Source organism: Equus quagga, unplaced genomic scaffold (assembly GCF_021613505.1).
Source record: "Equus quagga isolate Etosha38 unplaced genomic scaffold, UCLA_HA_Equagga_1.0 220_RagTag, whole genome shotgun sequence".
In the NCBI taxonomy this organism is placed as follows: Eukaryota; Metazoa; Chordata; class Mammalia; order Perissodactyla; family Equidae; genus Equus; species Equus quagga.
The window spans coordinates 3460741-3479720 of record NW_025799647.1 but is presented as its reverse complement, the minus strand read 5'-3'; the positions used below and the strand labels follow the sequence as shown (position 1 = coordinate 3479720).

At 38.5% G+C, this 18980-nt stretch overlaps 1 protein-coding gene across 4 annotated transcripts in view; it reads left to right on the top strand.

Moving 5' to 3' along the window:
- The first annotated feature begins 407 nt into the window (after positions 1 to 407).
- Positions 408 to 18980, top strand: part of LOC124233758 (gephyrin) — a 574265-nt gene continuing 555692 nt past the window's right edge. For all 4 annotated transcript variants that reach the window (XM_046650942.1, XM_046650941.1, XM_046650940.1 and 1 more), the window contains exon 1: positions 408 to 523. In XM_046650942.1, coding sequence (XP_046506898.1) covers positions 460 to 523 — 64 coding nt within the window. In that variant the 5' untranslated portion in view covers positions 408 to 459. The remainder of the gene's footprint in view (positions 524 to 18980) is intronic.

Sequence of the window (18980 nt, the reverse complement as noted above, 5' to 3'; positions counted from 1 at the left end):
CTCTCCACGAGTTCCACGCCTCGCGGAGTGGCTCCGCCCCTTCCTGAGCCCGCCCCCGCAGCCGCCGGAACGTGTGCTCTCCTTTCCCCGCAGGCTCCTGCCGTCTAGCCGTCCTGGGTCCCCTGCTCCGCAGAGCAGCCGCGTCTCTCCAGCCTCCCTCAGCCGCCCCCGCGCGCTCTCCTGGTGCGGCCTCCGCGTCCACTCCTCGCAGCTCTCTGCCTCCGACCGGGACTCGGGGTCGCGCGCCCTGACTCCACCTCCTCCCGCGGACTCGCGCACTCCCGGCCCGGCCTCTCCCGGCTCAGGCCTCCGAGCGCCCGGCCGCCCGCCCCCCTGTCCCGCTCGCCTGCCGCTCCCCGGGCGCTCTCGCGCTCTCCGAGGCGAGCGCGCTCCCGGCCCGCGCGCTCCGGGCTCCGGCTTCTCCCGGCTCTTGTCAGTGCGGTGACTGCGCTGGGAAACATGGCGACCGAGGGAATGATCCTCACTAACCACGACCATCAAATCCGCGTCGGAGTCCTCACAGGTAACTGGGGAAGGAGATCCGGGACCGCCGCGGCCGCTGTCGCCGACTTACCTCAGGCTTCTCGCCTGTGGTGACCCTTCTCTGCGGCCCCGGGAGGAGGGATGGCTGAGGAGGGGACGGGGGAGGGCGTTTTACAACCGCCGAAAGCTGCTGGAGGTTGGGGTGTTCCCGCGGAGACCCCGGGAGCTGGGGCCGGCTCCGTGGGATGTCAGGCCCCGATGCCTTCGTAGCCGAAGTCTCTGGACCCCGGGGACCGAGGGGCCGGTGCGGCTGGCGCTGCGGGGCTCCTGCTGCCGGCGCAGGCGGCGGGATCCCGGCTCCGCAGTCTGAAGCCCTCGGCGGCCCGCGCGCTTCCTCGGCTGGTGCCCGTCCGAGAGGTGGAATCCCACTCCCCCCCGCGCCGCCCTAGCTGTGCTTGCCCCGGGCATTGGCCGGACTCGACGCAGGTGTCCATCCGGCGAAACTCTGCTCCGCTCCCGGCTGCTTCTCGCGAGCCAGGCATCCCCTTAGCCGCCCATGGGACACCCCTCGTCTCCCCCGGGAGGTGGGGGATCGGCTTGCACCCGGACCTCGGAAAGTGCATTCCACCTTCCCCAGCAAAGGGCCCTCTGCCTGCATCTTCCTTTCCTTAGAGTGACAGGCTGCAGCCTGCTGCCAGGGATCCAGCCTTTTGGACTTGAGAGGGAAGGATTCCCCCACTCGGGCTCCTCTGTCCCCCTCCCTTCTGGGAACCCCCCTCCGGATGGTCCCGAGGCTTGCGAGGAGCGCACTTTCCCGGGTCTCGTTTCCCTCCCTCGCGGAAGCCGTGTGTGCTCTGCATGTCTGATTCCGTTGCGTTGCATTTGTGTAATATTCCTCAGTTTGGCGATAGGCAGTTGCTGCAGGGCATGACTTCCGAGATGAATATTAAGCCGATTTGTAGGGGTCTCTGCTGTGGTTCTGTACTTGGCAACGTTTATGTGTAATTGAGTAGCGAGGAAAGGGTTAAAGAACTATATTTGGCATCTGAGGGCTTAGTTCGGAGTGAAGGAAATCCAAGTTACTGATGTGATTTCGGAAAAAGAAGCGAGGTAGACGGGAATCCTCGTGTCTCCCCCCACCACTTCTGTTTAATTTTTTTCCCCTTTTCAAATTGATGGGTTGAGACGGCGCTCGAGAAGGGACTAAATTGAATGAGACTTGCTTTTATTAGGTAGAAAAAAATCTCTGTAGGTAGTTACTGAGTGCAAAGCTTAATTTGGCTGCCGAATTATATGAAAAGGGGTTATCCGGGGAGATACCGCTTCCTCTTTTAAGTAAACGGGTTGCCTTTCCCTGGTAGTCTTTCCAGATGTTAATGGTGATTTATTGAATTTTGCTAATCCACAGACCCTGGGGTACAGAAACTAGTCTAAACCAGTTGCAGGGAAGGGAACCCCCAAATCAGAAGATGCTCTGTTCTCTTCTTTTGGTGCTGAAACTGTCTTGTGCGAAGATTCAGTTATATCTCAGAATTCTTAGAGTTGGCATTGCTGATTTTAAAGAATCTAATCGGGGGATGTAAAAGTGTATACCCCATATCAGCCATCGACTTGCACTTGAAATTGTAGCCGTGGTTTGAAAATTAGTAGAGTAGTAAGAGTGAAGCTTAATGAAAGCCAAAGTATGTCAGCTGTGCATGGAAATGAAAGGTCATAGATGTTTTAAAGTTAAATCATAAGAGGTTTTTTTTTTGTTTATTTAAGCTTTCCCTAATAGTTTTATGTAGTGAATTATCTTATCTGGGTCAAATAGATAGGTGTTCTACAGAATGCTTTGAAAGATGCAGCCCTTATCTGTATCCGTACAGTCGGATAGTGATAACAAGGATTATGCAAACAGCTACAGAAACAATGTATGTAATTATTGTGTTAAAACTAAGTAAATACTCGTGTTTGGGGGCTAAATGTAAAAGCAATTCCATATTCAGCTGGATTAGGAGTAAATGTGGTTATCTGAAGAGAGAATTTAGTACATTTACCAGAAATTAAAGAAACTGGCATTTTTAAGGCAAGTTCAAAGTCACTGGCAACCTTATAAATGAATATGCTGTTGAGGATGAGACTCTTGAGCAGAATAAAAACGTAAAGCAAAGGCCTTGAAAAGCTGAGGTGGGATCGATAAGTGGCAGAGGCAAAATGTCAAGGTGAGAGGATAACTTTGGCAGTGAAATTAAAGATAATCTGGAGAAGCTGTCTCATGAGAATGAGGCACAGTAGTTTAGGAGTAAGTCTAGGGTAAGGAATAAGAATGTAGCTGAAGGAATGAAAAGGAAGTTGCAAGTTTGGGAGAAGTGGTAACAGAGGACAATAGGATTTGATGATAAAATGGATATGTAAACTTGGAAATAAGTAAGGTTTTTTTCTTGAAAAGTTATTGATACAAATATTGTCTACTATGGTGGAGGCTGGAAAGGGGGAAGAATCAGAGGAAGGGGCACCAGCCTGCAGTCTGCAAATAGTGGATTTTATTACAGATAGCTAATATTTGTGGTCTTGACAGTCCATGTAATTTTGCGCCAAAAAAACCCCCTACAAAAATGAAACTGTGTGTGCAGTTTTGTCTTGTAGAAGAACTTCAAGTGCTGCAGTTTTATTATGTAAAATTATTCTTTACTGAATTTAAGTGCTTTGATTTCATACTTAAGAAAATTGAGTTGAGGCCACACTTAAAACTGATTTTATGAGTTATAATTTGTGCCTCTCTTAAAGGTGTTGGGCTTGTTTTATAAAATATCCTTGTGTGCTTCATAATAGTGATTTTAAGTATTTTATCTAAATCTCTTTTATAGAGGTGGTGGAAAGTGTTGTCTACCCATGCACACATTTTACAGTCTTTGACTTCTTTTTGACATTTTTGATTATTTGTTGAAAGATAATATTTATACTTTGAAACTTTTCATCTTCTGTATGTTTTTGTAATCCTTATCTCAGCTATGAATTTGGCAAATATGGTATTCAGTCTATGGAGACTTCTTATCAAGTGAATTAACTATTAGAATTTTGAACAAATAATGGTAGAAAGGAAAATATTTAGTAATGGCATTTCTTTTTTTGCTTGACTATCTTGAATCATTTAAGACGTGGAAATCAGATTATGATAATTAATGTAACATGGATATTTTAGTTATACTAATTTTTTATCAGGAAAATTGGAAACAGTTATGTATATAAAAATAGTTTATCATGGAAACATGTTATGTTGAACATTATTGTCCATCTCTAAGAACAATATCTTTATTAGTAACTGTCTTACGTTGATTTGCCAGAAATGAAGGTTATATGGTTTTTGGTGACCTAAGATCTAGTTTTTAATATATCTTTTTCTAATGTTCTCTACTTCTATTGCTATTTATAACAGAAACTAAAAATAATGTGATGATTAATAACACAAGGCAAACAAGTATCTGCTGCTTTGAAACTAGAAACAAGATGTGGGGCAGATGTAGGATTTTTTTTCTTTGATAGCCTTAGTAGTAGTTACACTTGTAGTCACTCTTCACAATTACATAGCAGTCTCACTATATTTCAGAGGTGTCAGTTTTCACCTACTTTTTTCCATTTCTAAAGAAGCTGTTTATTTAGCGAGCACACTAGTTCTACCACTATAAAAGCTCCACAGAAATATCGGGAAAATAATGAATACATGTATGTATGTAATATAGAATAAGATAGATTTTGTTTCATTGGCTATTTAATATCATATTAATTTTCCACTGTTAATGTTTGGTACCAAAGCACTTAGCTACCTGTTATCTGTTATCTTATCTGTTACCTAAATTTTCACTAACAGGGGCCCGCCAGGTGGTTCAGCGGTTAAGTTGGCACCTTCCGCTTTGGTGGCCTTGGGGGTCTGCCAGTTCGGATCCCGGGTGCGGACATGGCACCACTCATCAAGCCATGCTGTGGCAGGCATCCCACATATAAAAAAGGTAGAGGAAGATGGGCACGGATGTTAGCTCAAGGCCAGTCTTCCTCAGCAAAAAGAGGAGGATTGGCAGATGTTAGCTCAGGGCTGATCTTCCTCAAAAAAAAAAAAAAGTTTTTTCACTAACAGTGGGATGGATGAGAAAAAGATGCAAATTTTTAGGAAAGGGCATTTTCAAATCATATTTCTGTTCTGGTAATATACATTTTTATTGCACTAAGTTGTAAATTTGTAACCAGCAAGAGATAGTAGAACAAATATAAGACTAGATAGTAGAGATAAAAGACTAATTGTAAACTAGAACATCAAACTATTAGTTACTAATGTAGGGAATATTTGTCATTCATAATATTAAATAACGAAGTTCTAAGGCAAGGAGATGATAATCATATAACTCTGGAATTGTTCAAGCATTTATTTTTTCGTTCCTCAAGCTTATTCTCATACATTATAACTGTCAACATTATTTTCTGAAAAGCCCCCTTATTGATAAGGATATATAAATATATCTTTATTTTGAGAATAGATGTTGTCATTAAGCAGGCAAATCACTATTGCAAACAAAACTAAATCCTACCACGTGGAATTGTCTGTTCTGGCAAACATACCGATATTGATCTACATGACGTTAGAAAGAAACCTATTCCTCAAACTAGGTCATTCTTTCATGAATTTTTGGTCGGAAGCAATATATTAGAGAATTAAATGTTTAGTTAAAGTAGGAAATCAATAAATTTCTAATGAATACACTTAATACTATCATCACTGGCCAAAGACTTCATAGACTATTCATACATAGGTTGTTATAAATTGAGTTTTAACTATATTAAAAACACACATGACTATTTGACTAACTGAGGTATATGGTAGAGAATCAGCAGTATGTTATTGGGGAAGTAATGATGAATAAGAGTCTGTTTTTACTGTTATAGGTGATTCCTGGTTAAATTGAATAAGGTGCTTTTTTGAAACAGTGAGTAAAATAGATAAAATCTATACTTTGCTCCTGTAAATAGGATTGAAGAACAATGAAGCATATTTGGAGTTTGAGATGTTAAGAAAAGAGATCATAAAAAAGAAAGTAATAAAACCACAGGGATTTCTTCCTTCACACCTGGGCAGAGAAGATAAATACCAAGGAAGGAAAAAAGATTATTTAACCTGCTTAAAAGTAATTGAGACTGTAATTAATATGAATAACATGCAATCTTACTTAATTTTTGAGCAACCTCCCCAGAAGCCAATGTCTAATAAAGTATTGTCATGTAACAGTTCTGTCCAGGTTGTTTAATGAGTTCATAAGCAAATTTAGTTAATTTTAACTAAGTAGCACTTCTTAAATTTTGTAACTAGAATAAACAATTTTAACAACTTTTACAGTAGTTTTGCCACTAAGTGTTCATTTTGAAAGAATGGAATTAAATTTACCATGCTTTAAAAAAATTTACTAATTTGAAAAATAAAAAAGCAAGGAAATGACGCCTGGTGAAGGGAGCGTTATGCAATTTGTGCCCTGCTTCTCAAATTGGGGCAGATGACATTGTGTCAAGGGATACCCTAAGGATTCTAAGCCTTAGAATCTAAGCTGTGGGAACAAAATTGAAGTATCAATTTTACTTGAGAGTATGTAATTTAAACCACTTTAATATTAAGATAAGTGTAAGTAAATTAGGCTCAGAGTGTAGAATTTGCATAAACTTTTAAGATAAAATCACAAACTTCAAAGAAATTTCAAGTGAACCCATTATATAACTAGATTTCATCATTCTTTTCTGTTATTGGTACTTTGGTGAAAAAAATTTAAGGAACACTGGGTCATAGAAAGAACACTTTGGGCTGGCCTGGTGGCACAGTGGTTGAGTTTGCATATTCTGCTTCGGCAGCCTGGGGTTTGCTGGATCAGATACCAGGTGAGGACCTACGCACTGCTTGGCAAGCCATTCTGTGGCAGGAGTCCCACATATAAAGTAGAGGAAGATGGGCATGGATGTTAGCCCAGGGCAGTCTTCCTCAGCAAAAAGAGGAGGATTGGTGGCAGATGTTAGCTCAGGGCCAGTATTTCTCAAAAAAAAAAAAAAGAAAGAAAGAACACTAGAAGACCCATTTTCTAATGCTAGTCTAGCCATAAAGTTTTGTAACCTTGAGCAATATTGTTTAACTCTTTTTCTCTCTCACCTTTTCTCACCACTAACATGAAGGAATCATTCTCTAATATCACTTAAGTTCTCATTGCAATGTATGTTTCTGTCCTTCAGCATCTTGACTAGATAGAAAGAGAAACATATCAGGCTTAGTTAATTTTTTTGTCTTTATAATGGGAATGATTATGGGGGAGGGGTAGATTATGCATAAAAAATGCAAGAGAATGAGAAATGGAAGAAAAGATAAACATTTTAGAGATTAGGTCCTGTCAGTATAAACTAAAGGAAAAATAGTCACTTTTTTTTTAAAGAAATTTTTGGCGTTAAGCCTCATTCTGTTACCAGTAGTTTCAGTCTTACACTTAGTTTCAGACTCAGCTCAAGCCTCACTTCCTCAACAAATTCTTTCCTAGGAATTATTCTCTACCATGATATCTTTCTTTGTTTTCCTACAGTGTCTATACCCTGTAATCATGTCCATTTGAGAGGCTGCAAGGTGTAGTTTTAAAAAGAAAAGGACTTCAGAGTCAAGCAGACTTGAACTTCAGAGCCTTATTTGCTCTTTATTTTGGGAAGTCATTTCACCTCTGTGAATTTCAGTTTCTTTCTCAAAAATGAAGGTGGCAATACTTCCTTCACAGAGTTGAAAGAAGTGAGATAATGTATGTGAAAATGCCTACTATGTATGTCTAACTTGGAGTATGTTAGTCAATCTTTACCTCCTTTCCTTTCCATATGTTGTTTTGGAACAGTTTGCTAACAGCTCCACGTATAAACATCCTATCCAAAGTAGATTTTAAAGTTCTTGAAACAGGTGATCCTGTTCTTCTTTTGTGCCCTTTGTCATCACACCTGTTAATGAAGTCATTGCATAGAAGATGTTTATTAAAAAGAATTGGGTGGCACATTTATATAGTAGCTTAGGAAGCAGCTACCCAGAAACATTTAGGTAAACCAGAATTTCACTATTATTATTAAAAAGATAGTTCAGGGTAGATAGAGTGGCGTTTAGTATTTCTCTGTATATTTATTATTGGTAATAGGATAATATTAATAATGTGTATTTGAGATATACTATCAAATTTACTGTATTGCTTCTTATTTGATGGGCATAGTCTGTATGAGGAGTATTTTAGAGTAATCTTTAAAAATGTCATCTTAAAAAATGGAAATTTGAAATTACGGGTAAAAGAAATTCTGAAAATGCTGTTATTTTGAAGGTTAATTCTGATGGGCAAAATAGCAAAATAGTGTAAAATAGGAATCAAAAGTTCTACTTTTTCTACCACTTTCAAGACACTTAACCACATTTTACCTCAGTTTCTTTAGCTTTGAATGCGGGTAATTCGCTTCTCTTCTAGAATTAATGTGAGGAACAAAAGAAATAATATATTCAATATTCAACACTTACTATGCTAACGTGAGGGATACACTAGTGAATGAGACAGACATAAGTACTTAACCTCTTGGAGCTTATAGTTTAGTACTAATGTGTACACAATATTTAGTTGTATATTGACAAATTTATGCTTCATTTCTGTTGCATTTCAAGGAATAAAATGCTTCTATGTTTTATTTTTGATGTAGATAACTTAAGTATAAGCACCAAAACTGTTTTCACATCAAGCCATTTTTGACACAAATTTTTAAACCATTTCACATTTCTTTTTTTCTAAGATAGAAGATATTGAATGTAATTTAATTATTTTTTCTTCAGTCAGATTTAAGTAATTATAGCTAACATTTTTTGGGCCTATATATAGGCATAAATATGTCCTATTTGTGTTAAGCACTTTGCACATGGTATTTAGTCCTTACATATTATTCCTCTTATACTGCCTGAGAAGTAGAGAGGTTAAATAACTTGCTCAGGATTACACTGGTGGCAGTGCCAGAATTCAAGCACAGGTCTGACTGTACTCTTAGCAATTATATTTCTGTATTCTATTCTGAATGTCTGTTGTTTTAGTATAGTTCTCTACTATATTTGCTTTTCTTTTTTTTATTGCAGTTTTTTTTTTTTTGAGGAAGATTAGACCTGAGCTAACATCTGCTGCCAATCCTGCTCTTTTTGCTGAGGAAGACTGGCCCTGAGCTAACATCTGTGCCCATCTTCCTCTACTTTATATGTGGGACGCCTACCACAGCATGGCTTGCCAATCAGTGCGTAGGTCCTCACCCGGGATCTGATCCGGTGAACCCTGGGCCAAGAAAGCAGAACATGTGAGCTTAACCACTGTACCACTGGGCTGGCCCCTGTATTTGCTTTTCTATTGTGACTTTACACACTTGCTCTTTCCCTTCCAATTTCTAATCTACTGTATCCTTGGGAAGCACATAAACAACCTTGCTAAGAATTATATATGATATCACAGACTTGAAGTGAGGTCTAAAGAATAAGTATTTTCATCCTTGGGTTTAGGGCATCAGAGGTTGAATGGGTATTACTACAAGACCCAAAGGGGTTTACTTGTTTCTTGATCTTGAGATTTCAAGATCATGGCTAATTGTGTCCTCCTGGTGCTGAAAATGTTAATAAAAATACAGACATGGGCTGGCCCATGGCGCAGCGGTTAAGTTCACAGGTTCTACTTTTCGGCGGCCCGGGGTTTGCCAGTTCGGATCCCGGGTGTGGATATGGCACCGCTTGGCCAAAAGCCATGCTGTGGTAGGCGTCCCGCGTATAAAGTAGAGGAAGATGGGCATGGATGTTAGCTCAGGGCTAGTCTTCCTTAAAAAAAAGAGAAGAAAAAAAAATACAGAAGCTTGTGAAAGGAAGAGAGCAAATACAATCTGAGTGCTAAGTAGAAATGAAATGTTTCCTTTAATTCTCTATGTACTGTGAAGTTCTTTTTTAAAAAACATTAAGAAGACAGTGCCCTTGAAATGAATATTCTTTAAAGTCTAATTCAGGTTAAGAACTTTGGCTGTCTTGGAAACAAGAAATTGAATACAGTAAATACTGTTGTCAGAGATAAAAAAGATAAACCATTATAAAAATGTGGTCACTTTTCCCCTTTCCGTTGAGAGTCAATACTGAACATTTTGATTCTAATGCAAATTTAAAAAATTATGCTTTGATAAAATTAATATTCACACAATAGAAGTTACATTTGAATTTAGTTTCAAGTGGAAAACCTCCTAAATTCTTATGTTTTTAGTTTAAAAAACTTATTAGAGTATATTTGTACATTGTAAAAAAAAAAAAAAGGTAACAATACAGAAAGGTAAAGTGTGAAAATAAGCCCCGCCACCTTATTTCCCCAGTCTCTAAGATTTTTGTTTTTGTTTATTCTTCTATATGCAAGCATATATTTAAATATGCACATATGGAATCATACATTACATCAGAGTTTGGAAATTGACAGACCACTGGTCATAACTGACCAGTACACGTTTCATTAGACCCAAACTGTGTTGTTAGAAGAAAATATGTTTCTAGGCCAGCCAGGGCTCAGTGGTTAAATTTGCATGCTCCGATGAGGCGGCCCAGGGTTTCGCCGGTTAGGATCCTGGGCACAGACACAGCACTGCTCGTCAGGCCACGTTGAGGCAGTATCCCACATGCCATAACTAGAATGACCTGCGACTAAGATATACAACTATGTACTGGGGGGATTTGAGGAGATAAAGCAGGAAAAAAAAAAAAGATTGGCAACAGTTGTTAGCTCAGGTGCCAATCTTTAAAAAAAAAAAGAAAAGAAAATATGTTTCTAACATTAAAAAAAGATATATTTCATATCAGCCAATAGTTTTAGCTTTTTAAGATTCAGCAACACTGCAGCCTGTTTCTCACATGAGGATAGTTAGAATGGCTGTCCCCTTGAGATAGGGCGTGTATTCTCTAGTTTCCCACACTTCCCACTTAACTTGTTTATGGTATCTGTCTGCCCCTGCAGGCATTTGAGTTTATGATCTTTAATCATACACAGTATTCTGCACCTCCCTCTCTCTCCAGCATATCTTGGACATCTTTTCATACTAGTGAAAATAATGTGAGTTAACCTTACTGAGAGCTTAACACATGTAAAATTCTTACCTAGAGCCTGTTATACAGCCTGCTATACTTCATTTAATCTTCATAATAGTATCACCATTTTACACACGAGGAAATTGTAACAGAGATAAAGTAATTTGCTCAAATTACTGCAATAAGAGGCCAAGCTGATAAAGGGGCCAGGCTGCGATTGAACCCATGTAGTCTTTTCCTCGAGTGTGAACTCTTAACCAGTACATTATACTCCTTGGCATGTAACAATTAGTTTATATAGATATACATCTTTTTCTTTTTTTTAAAGGTTGGCCCTGAGCTAACGTCTGTTGCCAATCTTTTTTTTTTTTCTCTTCTTCTCCCCACAGCCCCCCAGTACATAGTTAGTTATTCTAGTTGTAGGCTGTTCTAGTTCTGCTGCCTCAGCAAGCCTTCATGAGTGGTGCTAGGTCCATACACAGGATCTGAACCGGTGAAACCCTGGGCTGCCGAAGTGGAGCTTGCAAACTCAACCACTCGGCCATGGGGCCAGCCCCACATCTTTCTTTTTAATAGCTCTATTATAGTCCGTCATAGGTTATGCTGTATATAATCAGTCTTCATTTGATAGACATTGAAGTTTCTAATTGTCACTGTGACAAATGTTGTAGATAATAACATTGTACATTTATCATTGCATATCTGTGAGTTTTTTTTAAATATAAGATTTATTACTATAAGTTGAATTTTTGGGTCAATGGTATATGAATTTTAAAATTTTGGTGGAAATTAAAAACTTGCCTTCTAAAAAGGATATAATGATTGTAATTAATATTTTTCACCTTCATTTGGTTATCTTTTTTCCTCTCTCTCTCTTTTTTTTCTTTGGTGAGGAAGATTGGTCCTGAGCTAACATCTGTTGCCAATCTTCCTCTTTTTGCTTGAGGAAGATTGTCTTGAGCTAACATCTGTGCCAATCTTCCTCTATTTTATGTGGGATGCCACCATAGCATGACTTGACAAATGGTGCTAGATCCATGCCTGGGATCTGAACCTGTGAACCCTGGGCCATGGAAGTGGAGCACGTCAACTTAACCACTATGCCACCAGGCTGGCCCCTGGTATTATCTTTTTAATCTTTATAAGTTCTTTTGAGCTATATCTCTTTCTTGAGTTATATATGTGAATTAGGACCTTTTTATTGCAAATGACAGATACCCAGCTGAAAATTAGTTTAAGTGAAAAGGGGAAGTTATTAACTTATGTAGCCACAGAGTATAGAGGAGGAACTGACTTTAGGGACTCAATCAGTACAATCAGGGAATTAATGTAATCACAGAGTCTAGTCTCCATTTCAGTGGTTTGTTTGTTTCTCTGAGTATGTTGCAGGCTGACTTCCTTAAAGTAGCCAGAATTGGGGGGGAGGGGTAGATTATGAGATTATAAAAATAGATAATTTCAGTCTTTCCCCTTGCCAACTAGTGAGTCCAGAGGAAAGATTTTCTTTCTCATGGCATTTGTATATGAAATTCCATGATGCTCCTTCACCTAACTTGGCTCGCGTGTCCATCTTTGGGCCAATCATTTTGACTAGGAGTGTGAGGACTTTGGCCAGGTCTGTATCCACATGTCTGTCTTCGAAGTGGGACACTAAATAGGCAGCCTCACCAGAATCACATGGAGAGTGGAAAGGGAAGCCTTCAAAAGAGAAGTTTCTGCCGTTAGAAGGGAAGAAGTATGCTGGGCAGACAACTCTTTTGTTAGAGGTTCCCTGAAGTCTTAATGTCTTTTTTCCCCTAAGAATATAGTTTATTACATCAGTCCCATATTCTCTTTCTCCTTCTTCTTCTGTGAAAATAGTCCTGTGGCAGTTAGTTCTAAATTAGAACTGGAGCAAGTTAAGATGTAAGAATTAATGGGTTAAGCTCAGGGCCATCTAATATCAACAGTGGTTAATTTATATATCAGGAGCACTCACAATGATTGCCTTCCACTTTTTCATACTCTACATAAGAATGGTTATCTAAGGACTTTTTAGAAGTAGTATACATGTAATAGAGAGTAAGGTTTTGCTAGCTTTTACGACAGCCTTTTTATGTTGCTTTATTTTAACTTTATGGTCAGCTATGCGTCTTTAGTCTTTTTTGCTACAAACGATCTCTCCCAGTGTTTTCTGAATTTTGTTCTACCAACAGTTCTCTGCAAGATGTTATAATAGGTATGATATGAACAGGTTTTTATGTGGTGAAATAAATTTGGAAAGTGCCATATAATATATCCCTCTTTTTGGAGGTTCACAGTATATTAAAGCATATTAGCATATTAAAGATGTGAGTAATATTACAGTTGTGAGTCCTGTTGAACTTTATTTAGTGTAGTATTTCTACAACATTTTGAGAAAGAAACACTTTTTCAAGACACCCAGAGTTCTATTCAACACCTCTTTGGGAAATAGTAGTTTTTCCCCCTGCAAATGGTCTTTTGGAAGTCTGTGTAAGACATTTATATTTATTCTTTTAGCTTTTTTGCTGTAGAAATAATGGTTTCATGTAATAATCTCTACTGTGAAAATCCTTTTGTTCTGGATTCATGATTAAAATACTATATATTTTTTCCCCCAATCACTTACCACTTCTCTCTTTTTTCTTTTTTTCATATTAAAATATTGGCTGAATATATTATTATCCTATTCAGAAAATCTATGGTAGCAAAGACTAGAAAGACCAATCTTGATTCTGTTACTACTATTTGGGGAAAGAATATTGGATATTTGGATTTTTCTAGTAGTTTAATATTGTTATCTGTAAAAGGTAAAGTTGAGTAGATGCTTTCGAAAATCTTCAGCTCTAAAATCTTATTAATCCCCATATCGGGAACATACCTCATGTTTACCATTCTCTTATTGCTTGTATTCATGTTATCTATGCTCTATTACTGACAGCAAAATTACTGATCTCAAATACCTTCCTTACTTCTAACAGGAAAAATTGCTAGGAAAAGACACTGACATTCATACCAAGTGCAAATGGAAATAAATGTCTGTTACTTCCACTGCATAATATGTACAATTTTATTTCATTCAATATCACATGCTGTAGAGTGCTCAAATTGCAAAATGCTTAAGATTTAGAATAAAGATTACATGCATGTAAGTGTAACAACTCATTTATACCTTAAAGCTTACAAGAATAGTAGTGATTTAGAAGTATTTGTGGTTTTATCTTTTTCTTTTTTAATTTAAATTGTAGTGATATCAGGGATCTGGAGAGCAAAACTTAGTGTTCCCCCTAAAAAGTTCTGATTATTTTGCCATTATATATTTAAAATAATGTATTTAAAATATTGTAAAGATAAGATATACTTTTAATGAACAATATTATGTTTCGGGCTCATACAGATAGAAGAGTAGGTGGCTCTGGATTAGACTGCCTGGGTTTATACTTAAGTGAAGTTACATTTTTTTTTTTAAGATTTTATTTTTCCTTTTTCTCCCCAAAGTCCCGTGGTACCCAGTTGTATATTTTTAGTTGTGGGTCCTTCTAGTTGTGGCATGTGGGACGCCGCCTCAGCGTGGCTTGGTGCTGTGTCCGTGCCCAGGATTTGAAGCAACGAAACCCTGGGCCGTGTAAGCGGAGTGCGCGAACTTAACCACTCGACCATGGGGCCGGCCCCTGAAGTTAAGTTTTTAAAGTTACTTTACTTGTCTAGACTGCAGTTTTCTCATCCGTAAAATGGAGACTAATACGAATGCCTGCCTTAGAATGTTGTGATAAATGAGAAAATAAATGTAAATGTTTAATGTGTGCCCACATAATAAGTACTCGTTAGATTTTTTTGTGTAGTATAATAAATTTGATAATTATCTTTATAAACATGGTAACAGAAAGCAACCAATACAACTTTTAGATATCTGACTCAGTCATGGTTTATTCCCATGCTGTTTTTCCACTGTTTTATCTTAGTTTAGAAGCATGATTAGTGATCATCACTGTACTGGGGTTCTGCTTGACCTAAATTCTTATTTTGTAGCTTAAATTTTGGGCTGTTAGAGTCAGAAGATGCTATTTATAGTGTAGAAACTAAGGACAAGAATTTAGGTTTTTGAGGTAGAGGTTGAGATCCGTGAAGAAAACTGCCTCTACATACATGTATGTGAGTATTATAGTTGTGGAGTACTATAGTTATGAAAGTGGAAAAGTTTTAAATGTTATACAAATTGTGCAGTAATGCAGGGTGGTAAAGTGATAGCAAAATAAAACTGTTTGCATAGATAATTGTTGATTTGTAGAAGAGAGATTTTTCCTTGGTAGATAAGGAAAATAGTAAACTCCGGGGACAGGGAGCCAAGGCTTGGACTTTATTGTGTTTGGGTTGAAGAAACAATGACTTGGGGCATAAAGCAAAGGAATATTACGTTTAAAAGGGGAGAGATACTTTATGAAATAATCAGATGCCAAAAGAAAATCTGTAGAATTTAGAGCATTGCCAAAGATAATTTTTGGTAGGAAACTTTCAGAATCATTGACTTAGGTTAATGCTGGACTTGGATTTTCCGACTTCCTTCTGCACGTGGGTCTTGTGGAGTGGCATTAAGTTTAAATTGTCAATTATGCAGCATAATGAAACATTCATTCCTTTCTGATTCTTACTGGAATTCAGAAGTGGGTATATCTAATAAATGAGAAACTCGAAATTGAGATTCCCCTGCCCCCATAGTGGGAACTTTTAAGCAGTTAAATAGTTATGGATCTGATTTTATTACTTTGTCGTTTTACTGCCTGTGACTAATATATAAGTCTGACCATAGTTTGACTTGTTAACAAACAATACAACCCAGTTCAGTATTGTCTTAGTCTGTTTGGGTTGCTGTAATCAAGTACCATAGACTGAGTGGCTTATAAACCACGAAAATTTATTTCTTGCAGTGCTGGAGGCTGGGAAGTCCAAGTTCAAGGTACCAGCAGATTTGATGTCCAGTGAGGGCCCACTTCCTGGTTCATAGACAGCTGCCATCTCTTTGTCTCCTCACATGGCTGAAGTGGGGACAGAACTCTCTGGGTCTCTTTTACGAGGATACTAATTCCGTTCATTAGGGCGGATCCCTCACAACTTTATCAGCTCCTGAAGGCTCTGCCTCCAAACACCATCACGCTAGGGGAATAGGTTTCAACATATGAATTTTGGGAGCACACAAAGATGCAGTCTATAGCGAGTATGTACCATGTGATGTACTTTGCATTGTGGTAGGCTAAAGCTACTAAATATTTATAGTGTTGTCCTTTAAATATAAGGAGTTGGTTGTAAAGTAGGTTTATGTTTTAAGTCACTTATGTATTAAAACGCTCGCCAAGTACTGTATGACAGGGTTTACCAAACTTTTTCTGTAAAGGGTCAAATAGTAAATGTTTTAGGCTTTGTGGGCTATATGATTTTTGTCGCATCTACTCAGCTCTGCCCTTGTAGCGTGAAAGCAGCCATAGACAATGTGTGAATGAACAAGCATGACTGTGTTCCGATAAAACTTTATTTACAAAAACAGATGGTGGGCCAGAGTTGACCCAAGGATCATGGTTTGCCAATCCATGTTCCAAGACATGGTCTATGTTAGGAAAGTATAATTCCAAGTTACCTGTGTATGAATTGAATTTTATATTAGCTAAAATTTGCATTATAAACCACCACTTAATTTAGTGGTTTAAAACTACTATTTAATGTCTCTCACATTTCTATGAATTAACTCAGTGGTTCTGCTTTAGGTAGCATTGCTTGGGGTTCTGGTATAGCTACAGTCATCTGGAGGCTTGGCTCTGACTCTTGTCCAGGGCTTTAATTCTCCTACAAGTGGGTTTCTCCTCATGGCTGATTCATTAGCCTCATAGTGTGATGGCTGGGTTCCAAGAAGTATTCCAAGAGCAAGCATTGTGATAGGGAGGAAGCAAAAGCTGCCAGGCCAATTAAGGGTTAGGCCTGAAACTGGCACAGCTTCGTTTCTACCATTCTATTGGTCAGAATAATCACAGGCCCGCCCAGAGTCATTGTGAGAAGAGACTGGGAGTACTAGGAAGTATGGTTAATTGGGAGTCATCAAAGTAACAGTCTGTCACAGGATTGTTTTGGTTGCAAGTGATAATTCAAATTGAACTAGCTTTACTAAAGGGGAAATTTGTTATAAGGATAATGGGGTGTCTATCTCACAAAACCTAAATATAAAATGAGGCCTTAGGAATGTTGGACCTGGGGTTTGAAGGACTGTTTCTCAGCTTTGCTTTATTCTGAAAGTAAGCTTCATTTTCTCTTACCACAAACCTGCCTTTTCCACAATGGGAAGAAGAGTGCCATTGATAGCTCCTGTATTGTTTATACCTCCCCCTTTCATTCAGAGAAGGACTATTTTATTTTTTTATTTTTAAACATTTTCTTTTTCCTTTTTCTCCCCAAAGCCCCCGGTACATAGTTGTATGTTTTTTAGTTGTGGATCTTTTAAAGATTGACACCTGAGCTAATAACTGTTGCCCATCTTTTTATTTATTATTTTTAAAATTTTTCTTCTTTTTCTCCCGAAAGCCCCTCAGTACATAGTTGCATATTTTAGTTGTAGGTCATTCTAGTTGTGGCATGTGGGATGCCACCTCAGCGTGGCCTGATGAGCAGTGCCATGTCTGCGTCCAGGATCCGAACTGGCGAAACCCTGGGCCACCGAAGCGGAGTGCGTGAACTTAACCACTCGGCCACGGGGCCGGCCCCAGGACTGATTTTATATTTGCAGTTGTGTTTCTGAAATTTTTGAGGAAGAACTTTGTCCTAGACTAATCATCTGTGATCAGGGCATAGTGGTTATGTTGTACTAACCATGTGGACAGGAGCAGGGTCAGTTAACAGAAAAGCGATGCTGAATGTATAAACCCCAAGTTCACTTGCCTCCTCTCTGTCTATATATTGACATAAAATAATTTTTTCCCCATTACAGGCCCGATTTACTTCTTTCTTCACTTACCTACCTTTGGCTATTTCATTGTTCTACTAGAGAGTAGGCTAAAGTAAGGACTGGAATTAGTTGAGTATCTTGAATATTCATTGTAATCTCTTGCTTTGAGTAGAGGGCAGCAGCGTTTCATATCTACTATTTCACTTTGCCACCATTAACATAGAAGGTGATCTTACTGTGCTGTTACTCATTGATTTCCAGGATGGATTGGCTGATTTGGCTGGCTGAGTGGGTATATCCCTCTGGAAAGGACCCACTTGCATACACGAAAGGAAATAACTATAATACAGAATGAAATAAGAGCTATAATAGAAGTACAAGCAACCTACTGTGGGTGCACAGAGGAAGGAACAATTCATTTTGGCTCAATGGTTGTAGGAAGGATGGTGCTTGGAAGAATGAATAACCCATCCTTAAAAAAGCAAGGAAAGGTAATCTGGCTGTCAGGTTTCTTGGCAGCTAAAGGCGCCACAATGTCTAGGCTAAAGTAGATGAGCTTAAACATAGGTATAGGGACTTCAGGATAAACAGCAGCATGCACTTACCTGATTTTAACTTCCTTCAATTACACTTAGAAGAGCTAACTTAGTTTTGCTGCATTCAGGCCTTAGGTGACTTATATGATAGTTTGAAATTTGAGAATTCGATTTTTTAAATTAAGCAGTTTATCTTAAAGACTCAGATTTTTGGATATAGAAAGAATTTTAAGGATTATCTGTACTAAGCCACTTTAGCAGGTAAAGAAACTAAGACCCAGTTAAATGACTTATTTAAGGTTGCACATTTAAATGATAGAGTTGAAACTCAGGCCAGCTTATTCCTAGTCTTGGGTTTTTAAAAAAATTATACAGTGTATCCTCTGTAGTAAGATTTGTCCCTTGAATTACCTGCTATAACAGTTTTAAAATTTGAGTTGTAACACGCATGCAGTAAAATGCACAAATGTTAATTGTACAGCATGATGAATTTTTCATATGTATAGACCCTTGTAATTACAACCCAGATCAAGATGTAGAACATTTCCAGCACCCCAGAATCTTCCTTGATTCCTTTTACTAGTCAATATCTACTTCTCCTGGCACCCTCAAGGAATCACTATTTTCATTTTTATCTTCAAAGGTTAATTTTGCCTGTTCTTAAACTTTATATGAATGGAATGACTTCTGTCATTCATTGGTATGTCTATGATATTCATCCGTGTTGTTTTGTGTAGCAATTGTTCATTCTTTTTATTACTATGTGGTATTCTATTGAGTGAGTGGATTGTTATTCTTCTGTTAATGGACATTTGAATTCCTTCTAGTTGTTGACTATTTGAATAAAGCTGTTATGAATATACTCATATATGTCTTTTGATGACTGTATTGTGTCATTTCTAGGTGTAGAATTGCTGGGTGGTTGTTTTCCAAAAAGGTT